The 14038-nt window shown below is 39.3% G+C and overlaps 1 protein-coding gene across 1 annotated transcript in view; it reads left to right on the forward strand.

The window, feature by feature from the left end:
* The window catches only part of LOC134677928 (transcriptional repressor protein YY1-like), a 45664-nt gene extending 32394 nt beyond the window's left edge, over positions 1-13270 (forward strand). Inside the window, exons 11-13 of the mRNA XM_063536374.1 lie at positions 9606-9725; positions 10518-12841; positions 13023-13270. Coding sequence (XP_063392444.1) covers positions 9606-9725; positions 10518-10647 — 250 coding nt within the window. The 3' untranslated portion in view covers positions 10648-12841; positions 13023-13270. The remainder of the gene's footprint in view (positions 1-9605; positions 9726-10517; positions 12842-13022) is intronic.
* Positions 13271-14038: the final 768 nt, after the last annotated feature.

Below are 14038 nucleotides of genomic sequence, written 5' to 3' on the forward strand. Positions count from 1 at the left end.
TATAATGCGGTTACGTACTGTTCTGCAAACCTTCATGAAATCAAGAATAAATAAACGGCTACGGTCTAGACTCAGTCCTAGCGAGTTTTTGCGGCTTGTGAGGCCGATATATACCTACTGGCCTACGAGGCTTACAGCCCAAAATCGCTGCGGCCTGGATTGTGATTGCCTGTGTATCGAGTGTTATACTAATTTACTATAAAATAAAACAAAGTTTTTAATTCAATGATATTCTGTGCATATTTAATTTTATTTTTTATACCTCGTCGCTAACAAACAAGCATACGGCCCGGCCCGTCTGATGATAAGCAATCTTCGTAGCCTTTGGACGCCTGCAACTCCATGCGCGTTGCCGAGTCTAACACTCCGCACCCCTCGTTGATAACTGGCAACCATACTCACCGGCAGGAAGGACACTATGAGTAGAGTCTAGTGCTAGTGTTATTTGGCTGCAGATTTCTGTAAGGTTGAGCTCTGCTCTAGATCTGGAATGACATCCGCTGTGCTGTGCCCTACCACACGAAGCGAGATGTCATTCTCAGTTCCCATTCCCATACCTCTCTTTGGACGTAGTTCAAGGACCAGAGGTATGTCCATATATTTTAAATATTTTCGTCTTAAATTACTATAGAGATTCAGAGTCTGAACATATAACCGTAAGTTTACCAAAAAATTGCCGTAACAGCTATAGGTACAGTCAGATGCAGAGAGAAAGAATCCGCCAAAATGAAAGTTCCACCCTGCCAGGACTTAATTTATTGATAAAGATAACCATATATTTATTTGCAAAAAATACATATAGTGATGAACATAGGTGGACAGTAATTTTGGATGCGTAGGGTAGAGCGGGGAGAAACGTAACACTTTGTACTTTGACCTTAGTTTCTGGTTAACCCTTATTATTTTGATGAGTTTAATGTATCATATATAACGTCAGTGCATGATCTGTACATTAACGTCTTGACTAACATTATAATTGTGTATTTTGTTTTTAAAAAATCCTTTTTTGTTACTAATCACCCCGTTGGCGTGCAGAAAGTAACACGTTGTGGGTCAAAAGTAACAAGACACAGTGGGCTGTAATTTAATATAATATGACATATCAAATCAAAATAAAAACCGGTCAAGTGCGAGTCGAACTCACGTCCCAAGGGTTCCGTACTGCACACATTTTTGAACGAGCGAGCAAAGCGAAGTTCTTAAGTACATTCAACTGTTTATTCAATTTGTCCACACACAGCTGGCTATCTTAGGATAGTTAGTTACCCATTTTTTTTGTTCAAGTATTATGTTAAGCATAGTGCCTACATTTTTTTTTCATTGTTAGGTGTATCTCTGTTAATTCAAGATAACAGGGCTATAACCGCGGAAATCGAAGCTCGAAGTTCGCAAATTGCTGGCATTTCTCTCTGTCACTCTAATTACCTACGGTTTCATTGGTGTAATAGAAAAATCCCCGCAATTTGCGAAATTCGATGGTCGCGATATACGGCAGTGGCAGTTCAGCCTTCTCACTTAGCTACTCGTACTTAAACCAATTATTTGTTCTGTTTGAGCACTAACCTCCTAAAGGTCATGCTTCGACCTTGCGTGGAGGTGCACCTCTCTCGGATGCGTCAGGCCTTCGGCCCAACGCAGAGCTTGGCCATCAACCTTAGCACTAGCTGTCCGCACCACGTTTCACGTAAACAATTGCGGTTGTGGCCCTGACAGAGCTTATCCACAATTCTTATTATCAAGACCTGCTCACGCTTAGTTGCAGACTTCTTGCGCGTTTTTCCAGTAATGTATAGGCACAAAAGAGATAGGAACAGAAATCAATCTACATACAAAGCGCGCTCGAGCAACGCACACATAGACACTGCTCACGGACACGATATCTCGGACCAGTTGGGACCAGTGCGAGCGCGAGTGCCATCCGCTTGAGACACGCGTCTGTGAACTTTTTTGTGCAATAATGGAGAAACAAAACAAAAAGGATTATAACTGTACAGTGGACGGTTGTTTAAATTCAACATTAACCGGTGAATTGTCTTTTTTTAAGCTACCAGTGGTTTCAGAGAGAATGCGAATGCGAATTTATTACATTGTACATGAGAATGCCAATTTATTACACTTTAAATTAATCGTGCATTTCGCCAAACTCGAAATCATCGCAAGATATTTTCTGTGGCAAATCTGTAATATAACAATGACATTAAAATGAAAATAGCTATTTGAGTTATTAATGTCATTATTAATTTATATTTCCATTCTTCCCGTTTCATCCTCAACAATAAATCAAACAACTAGATACGAGATACGATACGATGGATACGAGTGCCACTACCACGATAGTTGTTTGTGCATAAGTCATAGTTTGCAACAATCGCAACCCTAGAGCGACCGCCGACCGTAGGTATGAAAAGTAAAGTACATACATGTGATTGACTTCTGTATTTATCTGTTTTGTGGTATAGGTATTGGGCCCAATCGCTTAGGGGTCATCCATTAATTACGTCACACGAATTTCTAGGTTTTTTTACCCCTCCCCCCCTCCTTATCACATTTCAGACGCACGGCCGGTTTCCATCCTTACTTGGTAGATATTCCACCAATTCGCACGAAGCGCTTTGCTTCTACTTTCCTTATGCGCACTGCCAAGGAATGGAATTCCTTGCCGGCGTCTATATTTCCGTGTTCTTATAACCCGGCAACCTTCAAATCAAGAGTGAACAGGCACCTTCTGGGCGAGCTCGCTCCATCGTAGGCCACGTCTACGCCTCGGCTAGTCTGTGGCCATGAGTAAGGCCATTCATAATAAAAAAAAAAAACTTGGTCACATTTGGCAAACCCCTCCCCCTAGTGTGACGTCACATTTTTTCTACGAAATCGCCAAATCGAATTAAGTAAGCACCTAAGTATTATAAATATTTTATCAAAATATTTTTGACGATATAAATATTAGAAATGATGACTTACGGCTCCGAAACGTGGTCTTTCACTATCGGCCTCATCTCAAAACTCAAAGTCGCTCAACGAGCTATGGAGAGGGCTATGCTCGGAGTTTCTCTGCGTGATCGAATCAGAAATGAGGAGATCCGTAGACGAACTAAAGTCACCGACATAGCCCACCGGATTAGCAAGCTGAAGTGGCAATGAGCAGGCCACATTGCACGCAGAGAAGATGGCCGATGGGGTCGAAAAGTGCTCGAGTGGAGACCACGGACTAGCAAGCGCAGCGTAGGACGTCCACCCACAAGATGGACAGACGATCTTGTTAAGGTCGCCGGAAGACGCTGGATGCGGGTCGCTTCCAACCGGCACGTATGGAGGTCCAAGGGGGAGGCCTATGTTCAGCAGTGGACGTCTTATGGCTGAGATGATGAAATATTAGTAATTTTATAACCCAACACTGCTAAGGAAAGAAAATTAAACGAATAAAAACGATTATCGTTTTAAAAACTTGTTATTTAAATGTACAGCGAATAAAATAATTTAAATAAATTTTCGGTTACTGATGAAGTTAAAGTGACGTCACAAAGTTTGTGTCTCCCCCCTCCCCCATGTCACAATATGTCACATTTTCTTGACCCCTCCCTCCCCCTAAACGTGTAATGTAATTAATGGATGACCCCTTAGCAAAAGATAGAACAAAATCGACAATCTCCTTTCAGGGGAGCATGCACTTGTCGGAGGCTCCGGGCCTTCAGGGCTTTCGACCTTTGCATTCAGACAATTGAACTATAATTGTTCTGTGTTTGAGCACTAACCTCCCGCAACTCGGCCTTCGGCCGTGCGTTTTAAAAAGCCTCTGAGGGATGCTTGGGCCTACGGCCCTACGCGTAGCTCGGCCATCGGCTTTCGAAAAAGCTGTCCACAGCTAGTTTCACGTAAACCATTACGGCTGTGTCCTTAAAACAGCCCAACCGCGTTTTCTTTCTTAAGTCCGGCTCACGCTTGACTCTAGATTTCTAATAGGTTTTCCTGTCATCTAGAGGTAGAAGGTTGTGTATTTTTTTTTTCAAAATTTTAGACCCTATATTATCGGAGATAAGGGGGGGGGCGGTCATTTTTTGCCTATTTTCTTAAATAATTTCTAAACTGTTTTATATAAAATTATAAAAAAATATATATTTGAGATCCTCAAAATAAGCCCTTTTAATTAGAGATGCAACGGATAGTTGTTTGGCCGGATACCGGATACCGGATATCCGGCCTGGACACTGGCCGAATATCCGGTATCCGGCCGCCGGATATTCGGCCGGCGGAACTATACCTACATTTCGGTTTTTCAGATGCGCATTCTGCAGGTTTGACCTGTTTCCTAGTAAACGTTCGTGCGGACTCATTTCTAGGTTCGAAATGAGTGTGCGTGCAAGTCAGTGGTATGATTAAATTGTTTTAAAATAATAAACAAGTACGATTATGACCGTGTCTGTTTCTTAAATCCAATTGTTTACTCCGAAATCAAGCAATGTTACTATCCGGTATCCGGCCGGATAGCAGGTCACTATCCGGTATCCGGCCGGATAGTAAAATGATGGCCGGATAGGCCGGATACCGGATAGTAACCGGATATCCGGTGCATCTCTACTTTTAATATGTAACACGATATGGTTTGCAAAACTTGGTTTTTTAATTTTCTCATATTCCCCTTAAAATAGCCCCCTATACTTAAAATCCATTTGTTTATATTACATGTCCGTCTTTGGGTAGCAGACTTCCATATGTGTACCAAATTTCAACTTAATTTGTCCAATAGTTTTGGAGCAAATTGGCTGTGACAGACGTATAGACAGACGCACGAGTAGGCGTCACAAACCCGGTTTCACCGAAATCGAAAAAACCGGAAAAACCGGGTTTACAGCCAATTGTCAAAACCGGGTTTTTACTTTAATAAAACCGGCTTTTTCGAGTTTTTCGATTTTACACTTTTGTAAACATAGTTTCATTATTTTGAAGAGCAAATTAAAAAAACAATACATTATACGCACTAATTGTATAAATGAACAGCTTTTTAGTCTCCAACGTTATATCTATTTGCCCAGTTTTGCAGATAGACTGCTTTGATGGTCCTTGAAGTTAAGGCTTCAATCCAGGATTAGGGCATGCTCCCGGGAATTCCCGGTTCTCATATTCCCGGGAATTCCCGGGAATTTTATGGTATCAAAAGAACCGGTACTGAAGACCCGGTACCGGTACTTCCCGGTTCTCATCATATGACTATTTATTCCCATTTCAATAGTAGTAATGTATTAGTACTTTAGCTCGGGACATTATATAACATTTAATAATGGTGCTATGAAACGGGGGACCCAAATAACCCGATAAATTAACCTAGTAAAGTAGGCATTCGTGAAGGCAGGCCGTGCCGTCATATAGTGTTGAGTGCATCGACTACGCTACGGCCGTGTGGCTCGGGCCAGGCGGAGCCTATGTGTGCCGGTTAATTTCGTAAAATAGGTTCGAACGCCAATTAAGTGTTTGTTTATAATAAAATAAGTCATTTATTAATTCTTATGCAATTATTTATATGAAAATAAGTCATTCATAAAGATTGTACGCTAACAGAAACAATTTCTTAAAAGTAATCAAAAGATGCCTTGAGAACCGGGAAGAACCGGGAATCCCGGTTCCGGCCATGCCCAGAACCGGGAAATGAAATTCTTGGTACCGGGACCGGTACTGCATGCCCTATCCAGGATGCTTCGGAGATATTTAGGAAGAAAGTTGTGTCGGAGAAGATTGCCTCTGAATTTTAATATCAGCTCCGTGTTGGCTAGTTTGTTGCACTGGTGAACGCAGAACACCTCGGTCTTGGAAGGGCAGGGGCACAAACGCCACTGAGAGAAATAGTCATCTAATAGATCCAGGTCCTTTTCCAGGATATTTAGTTCAATTTTCAAGCTGTCTTTTTGTGTCACAAGGGCATCATCAGCATAAGCAAACTTCCGCGATGTGGTGTTAGGCAGGATACGACTCAGACCTTTTCAGACCTATGACAACTAATACTAGGCTGTGTTGAGAGTGTGGAAAATCCGCTAGCGCGTACAGCTCGGCGGCCACTGGGGTACCGTCTATTGCTCTTGTTGTGAAGACTAGGTCCGGGTTCACTTCTCCATCGAGCTGATTTGAAAGTTCCTTTGCCTTTGTGAGAAACGACTAAAACAGTGTTGTTTTGTTCCTATCTGCCCAGTCCATGATCGCCTTCTCGTTGGCGTCAGATTTCCTTTATCCCCAGCCGGTATGGTGGCTATTCAAGTCTCAAATGTAAAGGGATGGGTGTTCCAAGTAAGGAAGGCGTGGAGTATGCCAGCAGCTACGTGGAGGATTATATATGCTGCATATCCGCGTTCCGCCGATTTGAATAATCGTGGTGGCGATATTGTTGCCATCGATGTTATTTGAAATCACGTTGACCAGGGCAGTAAGAGAAGACCGGCCGCATGTCGAAGTTCTATATTAATTGTTTATGGTATTATAATGCCGCTACCAAATCAAATCCCGGTATTTTATCTCGTTTAGCGAGTTGGGCATCATCAGCGGTGTATTTCCAGAAGGAGGACTATGTCAACACCGTTGTCATATAATAGGTTGCTTAGGCAAACCGGTTTAGAATTACTGCTTAGTTAAAAACTTTATTGATGGATTTGGATTAATTTATTGATATGGTCTTGGTAAAGTAAATAGAAATGTCGTGGAAGACGTAATATCAAAACATTGAACCTAAAAATAATTGCTTATTTTACAAATTATACGTAAGATCGAAATCACCGAAAAAACCGAAAACCCGGTTTTGCAATCTCACAAAAACCGAAAAACCGGTTTTATAAAATACGCACGGTTTTGTGACCCCTACGCACGAGTGATCCTATAAGGGTTCCGTTTTTTCTTTTTGAGTTACGGAACCCTAAAAGTACCTACTAATCATGTAAATTATTATTGATAACACACTTTAATATTTGCATTTCAACTACATAAACATTAGTATTTTAAGAAAACAAATCAATATTAATTCCTCGTTAGAAATTGTTTTTATTTCAAGTGATGAGATCAATTATTGTCTTATAAACATGTTATCTAATCAGATAATTCAGGGGTCAGAGTTTTTTCACTTACAAATATGGCATACATCGTTTACTAATATGGCATAGATCCAATAGGTATATTGTATGGGATGTAAATGTTACTTTTGTATGGCTTTGTTACTTTTGTACCCGACCGCATTTTTCTGAAAACATGAAAGATATCTTTGAATTTGAAATGCAACGTGTGCGAGAAAAATAAATTGCAATCAATCTAATCAATATCCCTTCGGGTGGCAGGGCCTCCGGTTGAACGGTAGGAAAAATGGCGCGGCCATTTTTAAAACATGCCCCTGCGTGGCAGAGGCCGGGAGCCAGACACTCCCCAATTAGCGGTGAACCGGGAGACGGTTCCGTCACAACAAGCCCGTGTATGGCAGAGACCGTCTCCCGGCCTCTGTGCGACGCCGTATTTTGCGCCTAAAATAAAACCATTAAAACTATGCCTTGCTTGCTCACTTTTGCAAGATGCATTCTTCATTAAACAAGGATGGTATTCCTTAAAGGTTGAATTCCCGCGTAAAATAATGTTCTTTAGAAATGGTGTGATGTTCACGCCCCACCAGACCTCGTACGCACCGACCGTCGAGCCGCGAACATTCAGAAACCAGAAATTTATTTGCTAACAACATTGTCCTTACAAAGGTACACAAATGGAATACGCAGTGATAAAAAGTGAAATAAACTGTGTGAATCGTGTTAAATGTAATGTTTTGTCATAAAGACTGCTTTTTTTCAATCAATTGTTTTATTTCCTAATTATACATATTTTTATACATGAAAGAAAAAATAATTGGTAATATGAGATTTGATCAAGTCCAGCATAATTCAAATAAATATAATGAAATTCATTGGTACCTATACAATCAAAAAAGCTATTTTATGCTGAATTCAATTCAATCATACATATTTTTGAGAATTGGTCAAATTTCTAGCACACGTCAAATTCGCGATGACCACCCATGGAGGCGCCGCCACTTGACGTATATTTTTCTAAATTTGCCGCACCACTCAACCTCAAGCCACCGTTAAATCTGAGGCGCCGCCATTCAACGGCTTGTTATATCTGTCCATCTTCCGGCTCCCCGCCACCATAGAGACCTAGCCAGACAATGCCACTCTAGGGGATATGCAAATATTCAGAAAATGTATGAATTTTAATACAACATAAACATCAAAGAACAAAAAGTCAAAAAAAGTACTTTTGATTCGAAAAATTTTGCGTCACGTTGCGTCCTCTCACACAACCTAATAGCACGTGGCGCTCGTTTCGACTGAATGCGCTGACTGAGTGAATGGGGCACCACTGTCTATCGCTTAATAGCAGCGGAGTGGTATTTTGTCTATTAGATAAACCTACAGAGCAATAGTTACTTTCCACCCGCAGTTACCTTTGTCCCCGCTCTCCCCTATATTTCACTTGAAGAAGCATGCAAATTTTGCTTAGTAGCTAGGTAGTATAACTAAATATATACAAATTGAAGCTAAGCTAAGGTAAGTTATATAATAATAATATCATCGGAATACACATATGATTTTAATGAAATTGTCATTGAATTGATTTGTGCCTTATCGAAAGCCCTATTAATTAGAGTAGTACCTAAATAACTTTTTTCATTTGACGACTTCTGTATTTATTCGGTTTATTTAGTTCGAGTATCTAATGAATTCGATTATTTAGTTAATTTACATTTAAGTACGTCACATGTGACATGACCAGACAAGGAGAGCAACATAAAATATATTGTTTTGTCTTCCTTCTTTCAATGGAACTTTTTTAGAGTTTCTCTTCCTCAAAGGAGGCTAGTTGTTAAGACGAAACTCAAAATACTCTCATTTGCATCTTAAAAAAAATTGGATGGGTCACTGACCTGTCCCGGTAAAGTGAGGTAGTGTGCGTGACGTGTGCTTGTGTGTGAAATGGGGTAATTTGACAGAATCTGAAAATTTTCCCCGGGCATACCTCACCTTAAGTAGCACGTGCGGTTTTACATAACAATAGACAATAGGATTAGCCGCCGGGCTCTGTTACAAAACTACGCACTATACACGGTGTGACACGAGGAAACCGAATAATATTTAGAGACAAAAATGTCCTATAGACTTTTTTGAAATTCGCCTAGTTTCAGAGATAATATTAATTATTAAAAAAAAACAAGTTTTTATTGTGACATAGTGTAAAAGGCCTTTTTAATGGTGATGTTGCTGCTATGGGACGTAGTCTAAATATCCTTATTGATAGTTGTTAAAAAGTTACAAGTAACACTTTCCAAAAAGTCGGTTTTACGAAAAAAAAAATGTAAAAATCAATTTCAAGTGACAAGTTTACCAATAACATTTTTTTTTATGTACAAATATTCAAAAAATTTGAATAATAAAATAAAAAAAAAATTTTTGGCGAAATTGAGCTAAACTCATACTGCATTTTTTCCTTCTTTTGACCTCAGAAATGCGTGGTTAAAATTATTCGGTTTCCTCATGTTACACCGTGTATTTTTCTATGATTATAGGAATAACCTCAAAATCCTTTGGTTACAGAACACACGTTCGGATCCACACGGGCGACCGGCCCTACGTGTGTCCGTTCGACGGCTGCAACAAAAAGTTCGCGCAGAGCACCAACCTCAAGTCACACATACTCACACACGCGAAGGCCAAGTGAGTAATATTGGATTATTTGGATTATCTTTCAATGTTATGTCAAAAATATTCCTTATCAATTTTATTTACTGATTGACGCCCAACGCGACCGACTTTGGGAAAGAAAAGTTTTGTTGGCGGATAAATACAATAAATAAATAAATATTATAAGACATTCTTACACAGATTGACTAAGTCCCACAGTAAGCTCAAGAAGGCTTGTGTTGTGGGTACTCAGACAACGATATTATTATATATATAATATACAAATACTTAAATACATAGAAAACACCCATGACTCAGGAACAAATATCTGTATCATCATACAAATAAATGCCCTTACTGGGATTCGAACCCAGGACCATCGGCTGCGCAGGCAGGGTCACTACCCACTAGGCCAGACCGGTCGTCACAACAATCAAAAATAAAATTATAGTCTTGTCAAGCTATTTCCGCTAGTAAAAATAAGCGGCAAATATAAAAAATGTAGGCACGAAGGGTCATCGTTCCATAGAAAATTTGTATTTGCGCCTTTTATCTACTGACAAAGTTGTTTGCCGGCTATAACATAGGTTATAGATTGTCGCGGGCTTGGTTTCCGCAACTCGACGTCATATTATTGCGCCCATTTTGCGTGGTGGGTCGGCGGCACTATTCTTGCCGACCCAGCTCTACCAAGAAGCCTAGGAGACCCTTGACGTTGCCGACGACTTCTGGGAGAGACCCCGGTGCCTCCATGCATGCTCTGCAGAGAGGGCTATCTGTAACACGTAGGGTTACCGGCTATAACATAAAACCTTTCCTCAACAGATCAAGAAACTCGCTATCTCGCAACGGCGGCGGTTCGTACGAGTCGGCGCGAACGACGCCCCAGTTCGTGCAACTCGAGATGTCTCCTGACGACTCCAACCACCAGCTCATCTTCTACACTCACGAGTGAACATTGTGAAACGGTGTCATGAGTGAACTGAACGGTGTCATAAGTGAGTTTAGTGGACAACCATCACTCATGCCATAGAGAAATATAGTAAGACAAGTGTGCTCACTCCATACATCAATTTTGGTACCAAAAAGAATATTATTTTCATAGTTGACATAAACATTGAGTAGCAGAATTATCAGCGCGGCTCAACAACATAAGACTTTCCAGTCGGTGCTACTATTGTCACTTGACAGTACTACTACTGCTACTTAAAGTAGTGATAATTTCGCTACTCGATGCTAGATGTCGACTATGAAAATAATAGTCTTTTTGGTACCAAGACTGATGTATGTAGTGAGCAATCTATGTATTTTTTTTTCTCTATGACATTGTGAAACGGTGTCATTGAAACGGTGTCATGAGTGAACTTAGAGTGGACCATCACTCATGCGTAGTGAACAAAGTGACTGGTGAAGTGAATTGAACTCAATGCGAGTCAATGTGGAGTGATAGTGAATGTAGGTTGAAGATAGTGAAATGTTGAGGGGAAAGTCTGAGGATAGTGAATTTGCAAGAACTGCAAGATATCAGTGTTTGTAAAGTTGTCATGGAACAGTTAAAAACTGGACAAGTGCGAGTCGGAGTCGCCCACTGAGGGTTCCGTACTTTTATTTAAATACCTAAAGATACAAAGCCACAAGGTATTACTGGACCATGTTAACTTTACAAGCTTATGTCGCAAAAGGTACACCTATGTCAGAATGGTACCTTTTGTTCGAAACAGTCACATGAAGTTAGAAAATTATGACAAATTTGAGACCAAGTCCCCGGGAAAGTTGGTATGAATTTTGCAAATCATTGCAAGTGTGATAAAATAAAAAACTAAATAGTATATAGACTATGGAATGAAGGGAGTTTTTACACTACAATTACTTAGTTTTATGAAGTAAATAAACATTGGATTTAAACAGTTTAAACCAAAGTTTCAAATAGATTAAAATTTAATTTCTGTAAGCATATAATTCTGATATGTTTCCGTAGCTTTTAAGGTGCTGGGATGACTTCTAGAACGGGGTGTTTTTGAGAACCGGAAATATACAGTAGAATCACTGTATTTTAATATCATACCAAGACAGGGCCAAAGTATTGTGCTATTCAATTAGTAGCTAGATATTTTATTATTGTTTTATGTTATTTCTAGTCAGAATAATGAGCTATTTCGATCCTTACAGCAGAAAAGGAGTGTTTCATTCTGTTACTATTTTTTAACAAATTTGTAACGGAATGGCAAGATCGAGAAATATTAAGAAATTTTGGGACACTTCTCCTAAGATCGAAAGAGCTCTTAATTCAGACTAGAAATATCAACATTTCCGAAATTTAAACTAAATGGCCCTTTTTACAAAAACTACCCTGTATCTGAACTTGTCCCAACGCACCTCGGCTTGATCTCATATTATTTTACTGTTGATCATCATTTACTCTGATCTATTTGTGACGTTCCATGGAAAAGGTACCTTATGGCGGGTGGCGCTTACGTCGCAAAGCGCCGCAACAATATTGGAGCGGTGTTAATAATAGCGTAAGCGCCAACCGCCATAAGGTACCTTTACCCGTGGGACGTCACATTTGTCCTTAACTTTTATCAATTATATTGTAATCACCATAGAGTCAGAAAGGGTGATATTCCACCTGTCAAATATTTGATCAAAAGTGCATTGCGTCTCACTCTCACTTTAAGCAAAAATGTGAGACGCAAAGCACATTTGATCAAACATCGGACAGGTGGAACACCACCTTAAGCTAACTTTGCATTGATTTGGACAGAACAAAGTGAGGCAGTGTCATTAAAAACGTCATATTTTCGTAGAAATATGACATTGACACACTTTGACATTACAAATGCCATGCAGAGTTAGATTGGTCTTACTCTATTTTATTATTGGTGCTATAATTATTTGATTAGAGTATAATGATGGTTTCAATAAAATATTAATTTGATCATGATCAGATAGGGTAATTCGTCAATTACTGGCCACTTATTGAACATTAAGGGTGGCCAGTTATTATACTGGCCACCCTAAACTAAATATGAATTCTATTCGCCCATAAACAAAATTCATTTTAGTATAAGGTGGCTTGTTATTAAAGGGTGGCCAGTTATTCAAACACTAAAAAGAATTCTGTTTATATAGGTGAATAGAATCAATCAGTGTTGGCCGAAAGTTAATGCAAATTGAAAATGTTGGCCATTAACCATTATAAATTGAATCGTAAACTGTAATCGTCCGTTACGGTTTAAGGTTCAATTTATAATGGTTAATGGCCAACATTTTCAGTTCGCATTAACTTTCGGCCAACACTGGAATCAATTTTTAGTTTGGGGTGGCCAGTTATTAAACGGTGGCCAGTAATTAATGATTTATCCTACATATTTCTCATACAAAAACCTATCTTTATCAAATCTAGTGAAAGATTATTCTTGTATTTTATAACTATATCGAGGTCCTACTTTTTACGAATAAAAATAGAAATAAATTTTGTCTTCTAATCAACTACTTAATCTTATAGGGTTATTCTGACTAGTTAACATCTGAGATTATTTTTCTCACGTGTCACCATTGGTAATAAATGAGATAAAGTACAGAAATTTAAAGAATCGCCAGCGCGCATACTGTAACACCTCTGGAGTTGCAGGCGTCTATAGGCTGCGGTGACTGCTTACCAGCAGGCGGGCTGTATGCTTGTTTGCGACCTACGTGGTATATAAAACAATGAGATTTTTTATTATAAATTACCACCAAAATATTTTAACGTTTAATTCTGACAAAAATACCACTGGTAACAACTTGTTGGTAACTAGTGGGAGTAACCCATCTTATATAATTTGTAATTAAATTAACTTTTCATTAAGCTTAGTTAATGCTTTTCGTTTAAGGGTTACCCCTTTTTAATATCTTCTCTTTTCAATCGATTTCAAGGACCTTGAGATTTTCATAATAAAATAATATTATAATTTTCGTCTTAATTTTCTATTTTAAAAGGGACTTTATGCAAAAATATGTCTTGAAATATTAAAGATACATTTTTTACTCCTTTTAGCATTTTTCAAACAGCGTGGGTACGGTAACTGATGTCATCTCTCTTATTTTGCGAGAATTCGCTTTATAAGGTTATAAATGGGGTTGGCAACTGTCAAAGGTTTGCATAGATGGCGCCATCATAGTTTGCCCCTTTTTCTGTGAGATTTGTCTTCATCATCATCATCTCAGCCATAAGACGTCCACTGCTGAACATAGGCCTCCCCCTTTTGGGGGGTGTATTTGTGGGAGATTTGTCTTAAAGGGCTGGTATCCAGGGCATAAAATTCCATTAAAAAAATAACAAAAATTTGACACTTTCTAGGGAT

Source organism: Cydia fagiglandana, chromosome 27, assembly GCF_963556715.1.
Source record: "Cydia fagiglandana chromosome 27, ilCydFagi1.1, whole genome shotgun sequence".
NCBI lineage: Eukaryota > Metazoa > Arthropoda > Insecta > Lepidoptera > Tortricidae > Cydia > Cydia fagiglandana.